Source organism: Anomaloglossus baeobatrachus, chromosome 4 (assembly GCF_048569485.1).
Source record: "Anomaloglossus baeobatrachus isolate aAnoBae1 chromosome 4, aAnoBae1.hap1, whole genome shotgun sequence".
Classification (NCBI taxonomy): domain Eukaryota; kingdom Metazoa; phylum Chordata; class Amphibia; order Anura; family Aromobatidae; genus Anomaloglossus; species Anomaloglossus baeobatrachus.
Window position 1 is genome coordinate 560,405,108 of NC_134356.1, and position 20,549 is coordinate 560,425,656.

A 20,549-nucleotide genomic window follows, 5' to 3' on the forward strand; every position below is an offset into this window, starting at 1 on the left:
TCATACTCACCTTACCTCACCTCACTCCCTGCAGCACCGCTCCTCTTACCGTCTATGTCAGCGGCAGCCCCGCTGAGTGGAGCCGTCCCCGTTCCTCTGCAGCATCGCGATCTCCTCCGGTCTGTGCCGGCGGCTGCGTGAGGACACAAGTGCACAGCGATGACGTCATCGCTGTGCGCGCCGCTAGTCTCCACGCAAGTCTGCTGGCCGTCACAGACCGGAGGAGATCGCGGTGCTGCAGGGGAATGGTGAGTAATGAGTACTGATTCACTGCCCCCCGCACTGATGATGATGTGCGGGGGGCAGTGAATACAGCCGAGCATGATCCCTCCAGGCTGCAGTTTCCAGGGGTGATCATGCGGGCCGGCTGTTTATCCCTCGCTCATCATCCCGCCCACCTGTCAGTGCTGGCTTCAGCGCTGAGGGGTGATGGGCGGGAGGATGGGCGTGCATATTAAATGAGCGGGTCCACGTGGTCACGGCAGGCTGCTACAGCCTGCTTGTGCCCCCGATGACCCGCTCCACCGCAGCACCCTCATTCCCTGCAGCCCTATATTCAGACCATAAGACGCACCCCCCACTTTCCCCCAACATTTGGGGGGGAAAAAGTGCGTCTAAGGCTATGTGCCCACGGGAGCTTGTTTGTGTGGATTTTGCCGCGGAAAACCTGCGGATTTTTCTGGATTTTCCAGATAAATCCGCAGGTTTTAGCATGTACAGTCACTCCCCATGTTATCCTATGGGACATGGGGAGTGCTGTGTCCACGCTGCGGAAAGTGCGGCTGCCGGCCATGCTGCGGATGTAGGTATCCGCATGTATAATTGCATGTCAATTATTCATGTAGAATTACCTGCGGATGTCCCGGACCTCCGCTATGGAGATGAGAGGCCGAGACGTCCGCAGGTAAGCCGCATGAATGTCCGCATGTTTCCCGCAGCTATTCCGCTGTAATCTAGCAGCTAAAAATAGCTGCGGACGCCGGCGGGCAGCTGCGGGAAACATGCGCTCGTACCTGCGGATACATCCGCAGGTACGAGCGCCCGTGGGCACATAGCCTTATAGTCCGAAAAATACGGTATACATCATATGAAGGGAACACTGCCATACATTTCTATCCATGATTAACAGTATCGCTGTACAATACAAAACTTACATGTTATTTGATGAACATAATGTGTACGGTTGGTTGATAGTTTGTACTATAACAAAAGCTCCCTGGTACACTGACATATAACACTGCCTTTGGGCAAAATTTGATCTATGAGCTGAAGTGACTGAACAGTGGCCAACATGAGAAATAAGCCCTCAAATCACAGCAGCAACAAAAGACATTCTTCATTTAGTATCTGGAAATGGTCCCATTTCATATTTTGTAACTCGGGACTTACTGACCTTCATTCGGAAGTAATTCCTTAATAATGAACATAAAGCAGAAGAAGCAATTTGTGCCAACTTCAAAGCACAATCATTCATTTTTGGGAAATATGATTCCATGAACTAAACTCCATCCTTAAACCTGACATCAAGTCTGACCTAGGTCTGACCGTAAAACAGGTCCAACTACAGTATAAGCTTATGGCTTTCGTTCAGGTTTAGGTGTCCTAAATGAGAGACCAACTGAGCTGACATACCAGCACTGTACGGACAAAAATATTCTATGGGGGAATACCTTTGTATGTATTACATCTGTTACAGGTTACAATGTCTTGTCAGACATTTCCAGAATCTTAGTGAGTTGGTACACACGGCACTTCTGGGGTGGTGTTCAAGTAGGGTCCAAAACAGTTTCAAGTAGATGTAGAAACTTGGCACTCAAAATATATGTGAATAGTGGTCTTTTATTGAGAAGAACTTGTAGGACCAGCACAAGCACAGATGTTTCGATGAAAGACCTTCATCAGTGTGCGTGCAGGGAGTCCTCAGAAGATATAGCAACTGACTACGCCAATTGCCAAGTTGCTATATCTTCTGAGGACCCTCTGCACGCACACTGATGAAGGTCTTTGAGCAAAACGTCTGTTCTGGTCCTACAAGTTCTTCTCAATAAAAGACCACTATTCACATTTATCTTGAGTGCCAGGTTTCTACATCTATTTCCTGAATCTGAGACCTCGTTCATCAAAGCTTTATTTCTGGAGTAAAAAGCTTTGAAATTTTGCAAACTTTTGTGCAACGCGAGGTTGTGCAAGAATTTTCTGACTTTTGGAGACAAAGCAGGTGATGCTGAAGCATGGTGACCCCCACTCATCCAATTTATGACGAGCGCTGGCTTTTCTTATGCTACAAATCTTAGTTTATGAATTATGGCAAGATAAGATTTGTTGCAAAGTGCACATAGAGGCATATGCCACTACGCACCTCGCCTGATTCATTAACCTTAAAACTGAAAAATGCCCATCTTGGTGAATAGGTGAATAGTATGAATGTCTACAAGTTTTAGTCCTACGCATTATTATGGAATACAAATCAGAGCCTTTTGTATATGAACCTTTAGGAAATATCGGCTGCAGGATTTCTACAGTGAAAAATCTGGTCTGCATTTCTTTTTAGAAATTGTTTACAGCTAACACACATTTCACGCATCTTACATCCACAGTGACTGTTAATTTTCACAGTTGGTCATCTCCGTACCCTGGGGATGAAATTTTGTAAATTTGCATCCACCATGCTGCTTCTATAATACACAGCTGCCCAGATGCCCCTTGTACAGATACCCTAATACAGCTATGTGCATGAGAAATGAAAAAAGATATAGCAAAAATGTCACAAAAGTGATTGTCCAGGCTTGAGGCAAAATGTCTATAATCACTATGTGACTGCAGATTAGCAATAACGTATGCAAAATATCATAGTTGCTTGGTATTCCGAGTGTGAGCTGGCAGTCATGTGACGATTAGACTCCTGTGTAACGATTCATCCGCTCAATGATCAGGGTGCACTGAGCGGTCAGTCGGGTGAGTGCTAATTGATCAGTTACTTATCTGAGCAGTTTATCCAAGAGCACTGCTAGCCTTAAGGCGGCGTTACACGCTACAATTTATCTCACGATAGGTCGTCGGGGTCACTATTTCCGTGACGCACATCCGGCATCATTAGCGACGTCGTTGCATGTGACACCTACGTGCGACTTCGAACGATCGCAAATAGGTTGAAAATCGTTGATCGTTTACACGTCGTTCAGTTTCAAAATATTGTTCGTCGTTTGGATCGCAACAGACATATTGGTACATTTGACACCCTGCCAATGACGAACAACATCCAAATGACCGCCTTGGTCAAACAATATATCGCTACTCACTGTTGCATCGTTTGTGAGATCGTTACGTGTGCCCACAAATAAATGACCTATGTGCGATCTCGGCAAATCGTAACAACGATGTGGGCGTGTCACATCGTTTAAGAGATCGTCAGATAAATTGTAGCGTGTAAAGCGGCCTTTAGTCTTCTATTTAGTGGTGCTTGTTAGCCAGTCTAAATGTAACACTAGCACTAGATAGAAAGCTGCTTCTTGACTTGTCTGTGTAGCCACTAGCGTCACATTATGACTGGTCAAAAAAAACCACTAAACAGAAGGCTAAGACTGGTAATGTGCTGGGATAAACTACGGTACTCAGCTAATTAGCTGAGCAATTACCAGGAATAGGAAACACCTGCAGAACCACATAACCTTCCAGTATGAGATTGGATGACTGAGCTGTCACATGAAAGATGGATAGGTCAGCACGCCCCAACTCCAGGTTGGTTGGCTGAGCTGCCAATAACCCAGCTGACAGCTCCGCACGCTTTGATCACTGAGGGGAGGAATGGTGACAATCTGGCTTCAGTCAATTCTCTGCTATTGAGCGACGCAAAATGTATCCAGTCAACTTGTGACTGCAGGTAGGCAAATTGCAGTCATGCAGCACTTGGCTGCCCACTTTTAAAGGGACTACCAGAAAATCGTGACAGTGTGCAGATGCACACGCTTTCATGATTCGGCAGTCATCAGTCACATACAGTTACTGCAAACTTTTGTCCCAAGATCAGACAACGCTTTTAAGGTGAAAGCATGGATGTTATTGTTGGTAAGATAGTAAGATGCATCATTCTATAGAATACTATCTGCTCCCCCAGCCCACTGTTACTAGTAATCAGCAAAAAGAGAACTGAACTGAAGACGTCTAGAGATAGTTCACTCTAGAACATGAAAAGTAGTTTATGCTAAACGTATATACATTATATAACAAATGTTTATACAATGACGTCAAACTTCAATTAAGACTTCAAGATGACTATACTGTTATGAAATCCTTACCTTCGACCACTCTGAAGCCTCCCAGATGGACAAGCAGTCTTGACCTTCACATGGCTGTATGGTTGTTGGTTTTGGTCCTGTGCAGTAAATATCCCGGGTGTTGACATATGTCCCATTCTGCAGTTGGAAGACACAGGACACTTCCCTCTGCTGGAAGCCTTTTTCGCAGGTGGCTGAGCACTGACCCCATGGACCTGTCACCCATCTGAGGAATGAAAGTATTACATTTTATTCAGATTACATATTTACCTTAGTTGATAATGATGATCGTGATATTTAACTAGTTATCCAGAGTTTTATACATTTTCTGCCCATTATATGACTTATATACTGCACTTTTTCACCAATTATCTCTTTGGCATGCTCTATCTCTAATATTCAGTTGTCTCTGAGCTAGAGAGTAAAGACTAGCTGTTATGATGGCTTCCATACATAGTACACAGACATGAGGGAGTCCTTCTCTCCTGTCTTCATGTAACCTTAGAAAAGCAGATGATGCTGTCATGCAGGAATGCTGAGAAGTGCAGATGTGAATCCGGCACTAGAATAAGCTAAAACACTTACTAGAAAGCAACAGCCCCTCTCCACAACCTTCAATATGCATTTGTAATCTGATTCTTCAGTGAGCTGACAATCCATACTGCTTTAAGCAGGGTGGATTTTAGCCACTTGTGTTTTCAGAAGCAGTTAAAGGCGCTCAAAAAACTAAGTAATTTTTACACAGACATGCATATGTTAATTCTCTTGAGTGTTTACTGGTGCGTGTTCAGGTAGGCTTCTGATACACCCGCCTAAAAAAAAGACATTATATTCAGATATGTATAGAGTGACACAGCTCACACATTCTCTGTTTGTTAGCCTGCACCCTGCCTTTGATGCGGGCATGCGCAAGCTGAACCCACACATTTCTTGGTAGATGATGGCTGTGATATTCAACCATCATCTGCCTCTAACCTGTTAAATACCTTTGTCAATCTTTGACAGTGGCATTTAATATGTGCCGGCAGGGCGGCGTGCCATTTTATCTCCTCATCGGCACTCCCACAATGCAAAACCAGGACCCTGATGTGTTCCCATGACAAACAGAGATCTGCTGAAGACCCATGTCTGTCATCACAGTACTCCTGTGAAAGCCAGATCATGATTTGTGCTATATACAGCAATGCCACAGCACAAGTGCTCAGAATCAGCAGATCACAGGTTATAGTCCCCTCAAGGAAATGAATTGAAAAGTAAAAAAAAAAAAAGTTTTTAAAAACATGGAAAATTATATAAATATATACAAGCAGTGCACATAAAAGTCACAAACTAAACAGGTGTCATCACCGAAATCATATTACCTCACACATAAGCTGTTCTATACTAACAAGATCATAACAGTGTGTGGTTCATGTGACATCAGGGCTGCCAGAGAAAAACGGAGTTGTCGCCATGTGGAACACACGGACACGCGTGTGCGCTGCACAGACACTCTGTCTGTGAGAAATCACTGATGTGTGCATAGACCCATTGATTTTAATGGGTCTGTGTATATCCGTGTGTACGGTACGTATAAAAACGTACCGGAATCACTGAAATGTTAAGGGGGCCTTAGGGGCACTTTGCACACTGCGATATCGCAGGTGCGATGTCGGTGGGGTCAAATTGAAAGTGACGCACATCCGGCATCGCATGCGACATCGCAGTGTGTAAAGCCTGGATGATACGATTAACGAGCGCAAAAGCGTCGTAATCGTATCATCGCTGCAGCGTCGGCGTAATCCATAATTACGCTGACGCGACAGTTCGATGTTGTTCCTCGCTCCTGCGGCAGCACACATCGCTGTGTGTGAAGCCGCAGGAGCGAGGAACATCTCCTACCGGCGTCACTGCGGCTTCCGTAGGATATGCGGAAGGAAGGAGGTGGGCAGGATGTTTACATCCTGCTCATCTCCGCCCCTCCGCTCCGATTGGCCGCCTGCCGTGTGACGTCGCAGTGACGCCGCACGACCCGCCCCCTTAACAAGGAGGCGGGTCGCCGGCCACAGGGACGTCGCACGGCAGGTGAGTGTGTGTGTGAAGCTGGCGTAGCGATAACTTTCGCTACGCCAGCTATCACCACATATCGCTGCTGCAACGGGGGCGGGGACTATCGCACTCGGCATCGCAGCATCGGCCTGCGATGTCGTAGTGTGCAAAGCCCGCCTTAGTCTAATTTTTTATGTCAGAACTTTTTTTTCTGAAACTGAACTCCAAATCTCCTGCAAAGACAAATATTAAGGTCCTGCCCGTCTGCAGCCATGACTAGGGGTGGGGATATGTTCTCTGCTTGAGATGGGATATCCTGCAATTGCCTTCCAGTTTGTGATGTCTAAGAACACCTTTTTTAGTTCAACTTTAAAAGAAAAGTGAGGTGTCTTCACAGCATACAAGTAGGAGAACATCCTTTTCATCCTTGCTTTCCAGAAAATGACAAAGGCTCTGTCCACCTGCCACTGGAGACCAATAAATCTTTCCAGATGCCACATAACTCTTTCCATGCTGGAAGGATCTGTGTTTTCTCAGATGCAGAAGTTTGCACATGTTGTTTCATCACGTAGCGGAGTATCATTATACAGTGACTGGAATCGTCAACCCAATAATTCACAACACTGACCGCAGGGCAGGATAATGAAAGAAGGCTCGTCTCTGCATGTGAACTGTCTCCTGCCCCCGGAGAGCAGTGAAAGCCAGTTACTTACTCTGTGCCACTTTTGTACTCTGTCATATAAAATTTTATGAAGTACAAGACTGAGAATAAAACAACCTATTTTACAAGACCAACATATTTTGGAAAGCTGCCCCCAAAGAGAACACAGGAAGATGGGTGGAACTTATAATAAAATAGGAATATATGTTGGGGATAATGTATTGCATTACATCAGAATTCAATGGTGAATGTGTCTGGTTAGTGTCAGGTAATGTGACGATATGACAACTGGGAGTGCAGTCCTATTACAGTGTATAAAAATAAGAAAGCCGCGGAGACACCATCACGTGTTTCTCAACGCTGGCAGGAAACTAGCCAGGTCTTTCACCGGGAAGGAACAACCACGGGAAGGGCAGTCTCCAGTCAAGGAGACCACCTATACCAAACATGGTATCCATCCACAGACAGCTGTTTCGGGGTATTTGCCCCTCATCAGTGTGGAGTAGGAATCTGGCTAGTGGGGGCAATGCCTAGTAAAAGACTACTTAAGCAAGCATTGTTGACCTTAGGGAGATCAACATATCCACTGCGGAGACACCATCACGTGTTTCTCAACGCAGTGATTCTAGAGCATTGCCCCCTGGGAAGTATGCAAATAAGAAAGCCGCGGAGACACCATCACGTGTTTCTCAACGCTGGCAGGAAACTAGCCAGGTCTTTCACCGGGAAGGAACAACCACGGGAAGGGCAGTCTCCAGTCAAGGAGACCACCTATACCAAACATGGTATCCATCCACAGACAGCTGTTTCGGGGTATTTGCCCCTCATCAGTGTGGAGTAGGAATCTGGCTAGTGGGGGCAATGCCTAGATTCCTACTCCACACTGATGAGGGGCAAATACCCCGAAACAGCTGTCTGTGGATGGATACCATGTTTGGTATAGGTGGTCTCCTTGACTGGAGACTGCCCTTCCCGTGGTTGTTCCTTCCCGGTGAAAGACCTGGCTAGTTTCCTGCCAGCGTTGAGAAACACGTGATGGTGTCTCCGCGGCTTTCTTATTTGCATACTTCCCAGGGGGCAATGCTCTAGAATCACTGCGTTGAGAAACACGTGATGGTGTCTCCGCAGTGGATATGTTGATCTCCCTAAGGTCAACAATGCTTGCTTAAGTAGTCTTTTACTAGGCATTGCCCCCACTAGCCAGATTCCTACTGCACACTGATGAGGGGCAAATACCCCGAAACAGCTGTCTGTGGATGGATACCATGTTTGGTATAGGTGGTCTCCTTGACTGGAGACTGCCCTTCCCGTGGTTGTTCCTTCCCGGTGAAAGACCTGGCTAGTTTCCTGCCAGCGTTGAGAAACACGTGATGGTGTCTCCGCGGCTTTCTTATTTGCATACTTCCCAGGGGGCAATGCTCTAGAATCACTGCGTTGAGAAACACGTGATGGTGTCTCCGCAGTGGATATGTTGATCTCCCTAAGGTCAACAATGCTTGCTTAAGTAGTCTTTTACTAGGCATTGCCCCCACTAGCCAGATTCCTACTCCACACTGATGAGGGGCAAATACCCCGAAACAGCTGTCTGTGGATGGATACCATGTTTGGTATAGGTGGTCTCCTTGACTGGAGACTGCCCTTCCCGTGGTTGTTCCTTCCCGGTGAAAGACCTGGCTAGTTTCCTGCCAGCGTTGAGAAACACGTGATGGTGTCTCCGCGGCTTTCTTATTTGCATACTTCCCAGGGGGCAATGCTCTAGAATCACTGCGTTGAGAAACACGTGATGGTGTCTCCGCAGTGGATATGTTGATCTCCCTAAGGTCAACAATGCTTGCTTAAGTAGTCTTTTACTAGGCATTGCCCCCACTAGCCAGATTCCTACTCCACACTGATGAGGGGCAAATACCCCGAAACAGCTGTCTGTGGATGGATACCATGTTTGGTATAGGTGGTCTCCTTGACTGGAGACTGCCCTTCCCGTGGTTGTTCCTTCCCGGTGAAAGACCTGGCTAGTTTCCTGCCAGCGTTGAGAAACACGTGATGGTGTCTCCGCGGCTTTCTTATTTGCATACTTCCCAGAATCACTGCGTTGAGAAACACGTGATGGTGTCTCCGCAGTGGATATGTTGATCTCCCTAAGGTCAACAATGCTTGCTTAAGTAGTCTTTTACTAGGCATTGCCCCCCACTAGCCAGATTCCTACTCCACACTGATGAGGGGCAAATACCCCGAAACAGCTGTCTGTGGATGGATACCATGTTTGGTATAGGTGGTCTCCTTGACTGGAGACTGCCCTTCCCGTGGTTGTTCCTTCCCGGTGAAAGACCTGGCTAGTTTCCTGCCAGCGTTGAGAAACACGTGATGGTGTCTCCGCGGCTTTCTTATTTGCATACTTCCCAGGGGGCAATGCTCTAGAATCACTGCGTTGAGAAACACGTGATGGTGTCTCCGCAGTGGATATGTTGATCTCCCTAAGGTCAACAATGCTTGCTTAAGTAGTCTTTTACTAGGCATTGCCCCCACTAGCCAGATTCCTACTCCACACTGATGAGGGGCAAATACCCCGAAACAGCTGTCTGTGGATGGATACCATGTTTGGTATAGGTGGTCTCCTTGACTGGAGACTGCCCTTCCCGTGGTTGTTCCTTCCCGGTGAAAGACCTGGCTAGTTTCCTGCCAGCGTTGAGAAACACGTGATGGTGTCTCCGCGGCTTTCTTATTTGCATACTTCCCAGGGGGCAATGCTCTAGAATCACTGCGTTGAGAAACACATGATGGTGTCTCCGCAGTGGATATGTTGATCTCCCTAAGGTCAACAATGCTTGCTTAAGTAGTCTTTTACTAGGCATTGCCCCCACTAGCCAGATTCCTACTCCACACTGATGAGGGGCAAATACCCCGAAACAGCTGTCTGTGGATGGATACCATGTTTGGTATAGGTGGTCTCCTTGACTGGAGACTGCCCTTCCCGTGGTTGTTCCTTCCCGGTGAAAGACCTGGCTAGTTTCCTGCCAGCGTTGAGAAACACGTGATGGTGTCTCCGCGGCTTTCTTATTTGCATACTTCCCAGGGGGCAATGCTCTAGAATCACTGCGTTGAGAAACACGTGATGGTGTCTCCGCAGTGGATATGTTGATCTCCCTAAGGTCAACAATGCTTGCTTAAGTAGTCTTTTACTAGGCATTGCCCCCACTAGCCAGATTCCTACTCCACACTGATGAGGGGCAAATACCCCGAAACAGCTGTCTGTGGATGGATACCATGTTTGGTATAGGTGGTCTCCTTGACTGGAGACTGCCCTTCCCGTGGTTGTTCCTTCCCGGTGAAAGACCTGGCTAGTTTCCTGCCAGCGTTGAGAAACACGTGATGGTGTCTCCGCGGCTTTCTTATTTGCATACTTCCCAGGGGGCAATGCTCTAGAATCACTGCGTTGAGAAACACGTGATGGTGTCTCCGCAGTGGATATGTTGATCTCCCTAAGGTCAACAATGCTTGCTTTTTCCCTATTACAGTGTATGGCCTGGTATACAATGTTCTGCCCTTTTCCTCCAAATATTTTTATTCAGAGATGTGAAAGGAATAGATAAATCTTCACCAACATTTTCAGGATTGTTAGTGGGCCCCTTAAAGTCAAGCTGTAACTTGGCTATTTGGGAACTTCCTAACTAACACTTTCCTAATATGAATCTTGGAGTCTTCTTATAAGGGCTTATTCACACGAGCATATAATACGGCCGAATGTTATGTAATGTTTTATCAGATTGCACTCACACAAGTGTTATAATATGTGGCAGCTCCGATCTGCAATTTTTTTCTCATGCCGTGAGTGCATCCGTAAATCAGATCACGAAGACCCATACAAGTCTATGGGTGCGTGTGAAACATCAGACTGCATTCAGATGTCATCCGAGTGCAGTCTGATATACGCAGAAACAGGCAATGGAGAAGATGGAGAAATGAATCCCTCCATCTTCTCCGCATGCGAGAGAATCACATCACAGAGAATGATACTTGGCTCACGCTTGCTCAGCCGACTGTCATCATATCGCAACCAATTCTCTCGAGTGAGAAAATATATGCCAGTGTGACCCCGGACTAATAGGCAGGACTGTAAAGAATCACAAATGCAATGCTCAAGCCCTTTACTCCCTTTTCTGTAGCAACTATACCGTGTGAACTACATATACATACATTTCTGGAACAGAAAAGTTTATGAGGGCCAAATGAAGCAACTATGTCACAGCTTTAATGTAACTGAAAACTGCATTGTGTGGTATGTGATAAAAAACAGACAGCACGCTGACCAATGTCATCCAATAGGGGCTGTTCAGAGAAATGATTTATTTTTTTGACTGACTGAATGTTCACATGAAAAAAATTTCAGCATGCACTAGGCTTCTCCATAGTTTGGATGAGCCTCCCCCTATTTCTATAGGAGCAAGGAGAAAAAAAAAAAGACAGATCTCATACAGATCAACTGTATAGCAACTGATTTGTATGGATACCTTGCAAACTGCATAGGAAAGTGCATTTGCTCTTTTAAAGTTTAATAACTACCAATATATAAAAATGAATGGTATTCAGATAACAATACAGATGAAAAACAAATGTTCTTTTTTTTCTAGATGAAAATTAGGCAATTATTTGTGAACTTATCCTAAAACTGTTTTTCTAACATCCAGAAAACTTGGGGTACCCAGTTCCCAGCTGCTTTCCGATCTCCCATATAAGTCACTAAATAATAAAATAGGCCTCATGCACATAGCTGTATTTCACATATCTTGATGCCACATATCCAGAATGTGGTGTCTTTGGCCCTCGGTTCCTTTAAATGTTTCTGATTTTATTAATTACTAGAAGGTGGCCCGATTCTACGCATCGGGTATTCTAGAATTTACGTATTGTGTAGTTCATGTATGATTTTTGTTATATATATAGATGTTGTTGTGTGTAGTTACCAAGTGTTTGTGTAGGGCGCTGTACATGTTCTGGGTGTTGTCTGGGTGTGGCGGGGGGTGAGAGCGGTGTTGTATGTGTGTTGCGTGTGTTGCGTTGTTTGTGGAGCGCTGTGTGTCTGTAGCGTTGTGTGTGTGTGTGTTGCGCGGTTTGTGTGTGTGTGGTGTGTTTTGGGGGGAGGTATGTTTTGTGCAATGTGTGTGTTGTGCGGTATGTGCGTATATTTGTGTGTGCCGCGGTGTTTGTGTGTTGGGTGTTGTGTGTGTGCAGCGTTGTCTGTGTGTGTGGGTGTCTGTGTAGGGCAGTTGTTTGTGATTCCCAGTGTGTGTGTGTGGTGTGTTGTGCATTGCGCGCGCGTGTGTGTGTTGGGGGGAGGTGTGCACTCCCCATCGTGCTCCATCCCCCATGCAGCGCACTCCCCATCATGCTCAATCCCCCATGCAGCACACTCCCCATCGTGCTCCATCCCCTATGCTGCGCACCCCCCATCGTGCTCCATCTCCCATGCTGCGCACTCCCAAACGTGATCCATCCGCCATGCTGCGCACTCCCAAACGTGCTCCATCCACCATGCTGCGCACTCCCAAACGTGCTCCATCCGCCATGCTGCGCACTCCCAAACGTGCTCCATCCGCCATACTCCACACTCCCCATCGTGCTCCATCCCCCATGCAGCGAACTCCCCATCGTGCTCCATCCCCTATGCTGCGCACCCCCCATCGTGCTCCATCTCCCATGCGGCGCACTCCCAAACGTGCTCCATCCGCCATGCTACGCACTCCCAAACGTGCTCCATCCGCCATGCTGCGCACTCCCAAACGTGCTCCATCCGCCATGCTGCGCACTCCCAAACGTGCTCCATCCGCCATACTCCGCACTCCCCATCGTACTGCATCCCCCATGCTGCGCACTCCCAAACGTGGTCCATCCGCCATGCTGCGCACTCCCAAACGTGCTCCATCCGCCATGCTGCGCACTCCCAAACGTGCTCCATCCGCCATGCTGCGCACTCCCAAACGTGGTCCATCCGCCATGCTGCGCACTCCCAAACGTGCTCCATCCGCCATGCTGCGCACTCCCAAACGTGCTCCATCCGCCATGCTACGCACTCCCAAACGTGCTCCATCCGCCATACTGCGCACTCCCAAACGTGCTCCATCCGCCATGCTGCGCACTCCCAAACGTGCTCCATCCCCCATGCTGCGCACCCCCCATCGTGCTCCATCCCCCATGCTGCACCAGCATCAGCCTCTCTACCCGCAGCATCAGCCTCTCTACCCGCAGCATCAGCCTCTCTCATCCCAGCATCAGCCTCTCTCATCCCAGCATTAGCCTCTCTCATCCCAGCATCAGCCTCTCTCATCCCAGCATCAGCCTCTCTGTCCCCAGCATCAGCCTCTCTGTCCCCAGCATCAGCCTCTCTGTCCCCAGCATCAGCCTCTCTGTCCCCAGCATCAGCCTCTCTCATCCCAGCATCAGCCTTTTCTGTCCCCAGCATCAGCCTTTTCTGTCCCTAGCATCAGCCTCTCTCCTCCCAGCATCAGCCTCTCTCCTCCCAGCCTACCCCAGCCTCAGCCTCCCCCAGCATCAGCCTCTCTCTTCCCAGCATCAGCCTCTCTCCTCCCAGCATCAGCCTCTCTCTTCCCAGCATCAGCCTCTCTCTTCCCAGCATCAGCCTCTCTCCTCCCAGCATCAGCCTCTCTCCTCCCAGCATCAGCCTCTCTCCTCCCAGCATCAGCCTCTCTCCTCCTAGCCTACCCCAGCCTCAGCCTCCCCCAGCATCAGCCTCTCTCCTCCCAGCATCAGCCTCTCTCCTCCCAGCATCAGCCTCTCTCCTCCCAGCCTACCCCAGCCTCAGCCTCCTCCAGCATCAGCCTCTCTCCTCCCAGCATCAGCCTCTCTCCTCCCAGCCTACCCCAGCCTCAGCCTCCCCTAGCATCAGCCTCTCTCCTCCCAAAAAAAAAGACAGATCCCATACAGATCAACTGTATAGCAACTGATTTGTATGGATACCTTGCAAACTGCATAGGAAAGTGCATTTGCTCTTTTAAAGTTTAATAACTACCAATGTATAAAAATGAATGGTATTCAGATAACAATACAGATGAAAAACAAATGTTCTTTTTTTCTAGATGAAAATTTTGCAATTATTTGTGAACTTATCCTAAAACTGTTTTTCTAACAATTGACTTCCATGTCATACTCATCCAGAAAACTTGGGGTACCCAGTTCCCAGCTGCTTTCCGATCTCCCATATAAGTCACTAAATAATAAAATAGGCCTCATGCACATAGCTGTATTTCACATATCTTGATGCCACATATCCAGAATGTGGTGTCTTTGGCCCTCGGTTCCTTTAAATGTTTCTGATTTTATTAATTACTAGAAGGTGGCCCGATTCTACGCATCAGGTATTCTAGAATTTACGTATTGTGTTGTTCATGTATGATTTTTGTTATATATATAGATGTTGTTGTGTGTAGAGTTGAGCGCGGTTCGCGGTTCTCCAGTTCTAAGCTCGAGTGATTTTGGGGGCTGTTCGAGATCGAACTAGAACTCGAGCTTTTTGCAAAAGCTCGATAGTTCTAGATACGTTCGAGAACGGTTCTAGCAGCAAAAAGCAGGGCTTTTTACAGCTACAGTGTGCAGGAGCCATCGCTGGCAGCCTGCCACAAGCTGGTAACCAAGATAAACATCGGGTATCCAAGCAAAGCGCTTTGGTTAGTAACCCGATGTTTATCTTAGTTACGTGCAGGAAGCCCACACTTCCCCGCTCAGCTCGCTCCGCCCCCTCCTGCCCGCGGCATGTACACACGTACACACGTACACACACACACACACACACACACACACACACTGCACACATGGTCCCGCTCGGCTTACCTGCGGTGATGAAGTCCCGCCATCCCGACCTCAGCGCTGTCACTGTCCTCCATGGCCGCCGCTTGTCACATCACCTCTCGCTTCCGACCCGAGACTGACTAGCGGTGACGTCACGGGCCTCTCGCGATACTTGGTGTGAAGGCGCCGGTCATTGAACTCAGTGACAGGGGCTGTCAGTGTGCTGGAGATCAGCGCAGGTAATGTACCTCACTGACAGCAGCACTTGTCATTCCCTGTAGTGACTTGGGCTGACCCATTGATGTTAGCTCAGGTCACTGCATTGCTCTCCCAGCCAATGGGGAACATCCTGCTCTTCATTGACTGGGACAGTGTGGATCGTCATGGCAACCCCTTGGATTACAGCAGACCTGGATTTGTTTTTCATTCTAATAAATTGGTTAAAGAGGGAATGTTTTGGGGAGTGTTTTTTCAAATAAAAATGTGTTTGTCGTCTATTTTTTTTATTACTGACTGGGTTGGTGATGTCGGGTATCTGATAGACGCCTGACCTCACCAACCCCAGGGCTTGATGCCAGGTGACATTACACATCTGGTAATAACCCCATATATTACCCAGTTTGCCACCGCACCAGGGCGTGGGATGAGCTGGGGCGAAGCACCAGGATTGGCGCATCTAATGCATGCGCCACTTCTGGGATGGCTGCGGCCTGCTATTTTTAGGCTGGGGAGAGTCCAATAACCATGGACCTCCCTAGTCTGAGAATATCAGGCCCCAGCTGTCTGCTTTACCTTGGCTGGTGATCCAATTTTGGGGGACCTCTACGTGTTTTTTTTTTTAATTATTTATTTAATTTAAAATAACAGCGTGGGGTGCCCTCAGTTTTGGATTACCAGCCAAGGTGAGGTTGCCAGCTGTGGTCTGCAGGCTGCAGCCGTCTGCTTTACCCTAGCTGGCTACAAAACTAGGGGGAACCCTACGTCATTTTTTTTTCCATTTTTTTGGCTAAATACAAAGCTAAGCACCCCTTAGTGCCACATGAAAGGCACCAAAGGGTGCTCCACTTTTTCTCCACTTTTTCTCCATTTTTTCACAACTTTTTCTACATTTTTTGGCATGCATGTTTTCCCCATCCTGGCATGTATGTTTCCTCCATCCTGGCATGCATGTTTTCCCCATCCTGGCATGCATGTTTCCTCCATCCTGGCATGCATGTTTCCTCCATCCCGGCATGCATGTTTACCCATCCTGGCATGTATGTTTCCTCCATCCTGGCATGTATGTTTCCTCCATCCTGGCATGTATGTTTCCTCCATCTTGGCATGTATGTTTTCCCCATCCTGGCATGCATTGTTCCCCATTCTGGCATGCATTGTTCCCCATCCTGGCATGCATTGTTCCCCATCCTGGCATGTGTGTCCCCCCGCCCATGCTGGCATATGCGTTCCCCCCCCTGCTGGCATGTGCATTTCTCCCCCACTCCCACCCCATGCTGGCATGTGCGTTTCTCCCCCACCCCCACCCCATGCTGGCATGTGCGTTTCTCCCCCACCCCCACCCCATGCTGGCATGTGCGTTTCTCCCCCACCCCATGCTGGCATGTGCATTCTCCCACCCCCACTCCATGCTGACATGTGCGTTCCCCCACCCCCACCCCATGCTGACATGTGCGTCCCCCCCCCATGCTGGCGCTGGCCCCCCCATCCCCACCTTGGCACAGCCGCACACGAGATATTAAAAAAAAAAAAAAGCAACACACAACTCACCTTCCTGCACACGCTCCCCCGCTGCGCGCCGCTGGGTCCTCGGTTCCCACGTGGCCAGAAGACCTCATTACGCCGGAGCCGCTCACTGACGCTCCTCCGTCTCCTAGGCAACACACCTGCAGCCGGGGGAGGAGGAGTGTCAGAGCGAGGAAAAATGTCTCCTCCGCTCCAACACAGCTTTTGATCTGCCGGCACGACTGCACCAGCAAATCAAAGCAGCAGGATCAGGCGACAGCACGCGTGCCAGCAGAATGGGCTCTGTGTGCCCCTGGTGGCACGTGTGCCATAGGTTCGCCATCACTGGCCTAGATAGACCTACACCAGGAGCCGTCCAACAACCTCTCCCAAGCCTTGCACTTGTCTCCTTGACATAATTTGTGATGAAGTATTCTGTTTCCAGTGACACCCTTAGAGTGATAGTCCAGAAAGTACTAAACATGTAATTTTGCGCAGTAGCATGCCTATCTCCATGTTTCCATCTCTGTTCTTCTCCTCCATTTCACATCTCTCCATCTGCTTATTTTTTTACTCCCCTGTTGTAAATATCCTATTCACCTCGGCTGTTCTTTCTTTTCCTTTCCTTTTCTCCCCTCCTCACTCTTGCTCTTACTCCCATCCTTTTATTTCCTTCTCTTCACTCAAAAGTAGTTATCAACTTGAAACCTGTATTCTCCAATGATATTGTACCATCTGTACCCTTTACTATGTGTCAACCTCCATGTTAAGAGGCATATATAGATAATCACTTTTTTTCTTCTGTATTTTGTTGATATTAAACAATAAAACATTCTTGGAACTCAAAAAAACACTCCTATTATCTTTTTTCATTAAATCTGTGTATATATGCATGTTGTGTAGTGTCAGTGTATTAATATACTCGTCTACCGCCTGTCCTTCAAGATCCAGTGTCGTTCTGCTCCTCTTCTAAATGACGTCACCGCTCTTCAGACTATTAGTCTCACTCAATGCTTTATATGTGAGTCAGAAATCTCTTTAAAATTCAAGCCTGTGGACCCTTATTCTGACGCTCCATAGACTCACACTGCAAAGGTCATGTCAGTGTCATGCAGAGCATAGTGTGACCCGGAGAGTCTGCAGAGCAGTTATGTCACCGAGAAGAGGAGCAGAACAGCGCTGGATCCTGGAGAAAGAGGCAATAGGTGAGTATCTTAATACAATGACACTGCACACCATACACATACACTCATTTAATATAAATATTACTGGAAGTGTTTCTTTAATGAAAGTCACTGATATAACACATGCGTCATTCATGGACGTCTGAATGAGGCCTATGGTATCATTCTTCACGTCATCAGATCATTTAGCAATCATATCAGATTTTTTGCTTATTTAACTTTCAGACATAAACTAACCATATTGTGCATGTGTGGTTGAACCTAAGCTTGAAAAATATATGGATGCTTTCTGTAAAAAGCAGTCCCACAACTGTCTACAGGATGTGTGTGGTAATGTAGATTATCTCCAATCACTTCCGTGGCATCCTTGTGTAGCGTCCCAGAATACATCAGGATGCTACAGGGAACTGCATCCTTTCCCCTTAGGGTGCAAGACTTACACCCCCCAATGGTTCCAGGTTCCCAGAAACCGGTGTCACCTCCATCAGCACCACAAATCCCGTGACCTGTCAGACATACCAGTGGGTTGGTCTAGCTGGAAAAGGGCCGCCCACCTAGGGGGTCAGGCAGGCTGGTAGGGAGGAGGAAGTGAGTCTAGTGAAAGCACTCAAAGTGAGAGGAGCTGGGGAGTGTCAGCTCCCGGGGAGCTAGAAGGACCGAGATTGGGTCGCAGACAATGGTCCGGAACCAGAGGAGTCGGGCACCAGTAGCAGTGACATTGGAAAAGGGTATGATGGACATAGTCTTGGAGGACTGTCGGCATCAGAAAGCCCAAAAGAACTGACCGGTACCGAGCACGACGGGGTACAGGACCCTAGGTCAGGAGCCGATTCAACATCCCGACAATTGACCTGCAGAGGAAGGGGACCTTCAGGGACCTTCCCAAAAAGCTCAGAGACTGAGGGCATCAGCACACCATGGGGGAAAGGGTTTTTCACAGAAAGCAACCCACTAAAGTCCCAAGTGCCAGCCCTTGGGAGCAAGTCTTCACTTAAAAACTGAAGAACGAGACCCTACAGCTTCAGGCTATAGGGACCCACACGGACATGAAACTGTGCACGGAAGCAGGCTTCGGATTACTATGACACCGGTGGGACCGGGTACTTGGACGGGCTCCCCACAGTGGCAGCGACACACAGAGAATTTGGTATACCTACAGCGTGTGTGTTTCCTTTATAAACTTCATCCAGCACCATGACTACCCACAGTGAGTACCCTGGTCCCCTGCACCCTGCTATCGCAAACAACTGCCAACACCCCTGAGCCCGGGGCCTTCCCTACCTTTTGGAGGGACTAACATCAGGCTGCTTAACTCCATCTGCCCCAGTACTCCTTACAACAGCGGCGGTACTCCCATTACTGCAACCCACAGGTGGCGTCACGAACTTCTCCCCTGTAAATATCCCCTTTCACTGATCAAAGTGTCCGCCAAGCCGGGTCCGGACCCATCGAGCCACAACGATCCCACTTGCAAACTGTTCCAAATTTCTTGGTCTGAAACTTAAGGGGAGTTTTTATGGAAACCCCACCCCAAAGTAAGCTTTTAGAGATAGGCCAGGGACGTTCCCGGGAGGAGTGGGAGTTGGATGTTGAACTTAGACATCCCCAGTGATATTGGCAACTATGGAGAGTAGCTCCAGTATGACGCACAATCCATGGGCAGATATAGAAAGAGGAGCCATTATTTTATCATTTTGGACTTAGGGGCACTTTGCACACTACAATATCGCAGGTGCGATGTCGGTGGGGTCAAATCGAAAGTGACGCACATCCGGTGTCGCTGTCGATATCGTAGTGTGTAAAGCCTTTTTGATATGATCAACAAGCGCAAAAGCGTTGTAATCGTATCATCGGTGTAGCGTCGGTCATTTCCATGATTTGGAAATGACTGATGTTACGATGTTGTACCTCGTTCCAGCTGTGCTGTTTTATTTGTCTTAGTTAAAACTGTTATTTAATGTTTTTCATGCTTGTCTCTGCTGCCATCTACTGGTCAGACCTTTTGGCTCCTCTGTTTCCTTTGCCCAGCCCATGGGAGTGTCTGATGACCCTCTTGCATCACATCCTGGATATTTTTTTCCAAAGTAGAGTCTGTGAGAAGTGAGAACAACATCCCTTATTGGAGCTACTAGGAGCAAAGTCTTCTGACCACGTAGTAGCTTCAGAGGCAAGCATCACTGGAAGATTTCAATGCCAAGTACTTGGATTACTGCACTCTGCATGTCCTAACCTTTGGAGAAAATAAACCACCATTGTTTCATCTCAGCATGTGCATGTTTTCACTCTGAAGTGCTCTGGTCCTGTCTGCCTCACCTATAGGAAAAACGAAGGTAAGACTCTCACAGCCTCTCACAACTACGCACCTTCCATCGCCTTTAAGTGGGGACAGAACAGTCAGAAGACTGCTTAAGAGCTCAATACCCCGACTACAGATCCCTAAGAGCCCTGTAACTTCCCATGTAATCTGCCTAGCAACAAGCCTTGTGCACTAGTCTGCCTGCACAGTGCATGCCTGGACAAGCCTAAGGGGAAGCTCTCCCATCTGCCACGTCCTGTGTCACCTCTGCTTGCATTGTAAAGGGACAGTTTATGCACCTGCTGTTTCTCTCTTGCTATACTCCTTCTATAGACTTGCAGTACATTATACCCCATTACTGCACATCACTGCACTGCGAACCCCAAGTTTTGCTAAAGACACCATGGGAATTTCATCAGGGAGTCCTCGCAGAGCTGCACAACGATTTTGGATCCCTATTCAAAAGTCAAGTTTCTTAAAGAGACAGTACACCTTAAATAAAAATGGCCGAAAAAGACCTCGGACAGTTCCCAACTGCTGAAACAGAGCAAATACAACATGATACTGTCCATTATGAAGCCCAGGAG

At 47.9% G+C, this 20,549-nt stretch overlaps 1 protein-coding gene across 1 annotated transcript in view; it reads right to left on the bottom strand.

Annotated features, from left to right (window-relative positions):
• The window catches only part of ADAMTS17 (ADAM metallopeptidase with thrombospondin type 1 motif 17), a 398,711-nt gene that overhangs the window by 10,879 nt on the left and 367,283 nt on the right, over positions 1 to 20,549 (bottom strand). The window contains exon 21 of the mRNA XM_075342840.1: positions 4,296 to 4,500. Coding sequence (XP_075198955.1) covers positions 4,296 to 4,500 — 205 coding nt within the window. The remainder of the gene's footprint in view (positions 1 to 4,295; positions 4,501 to 20,549) is intronic.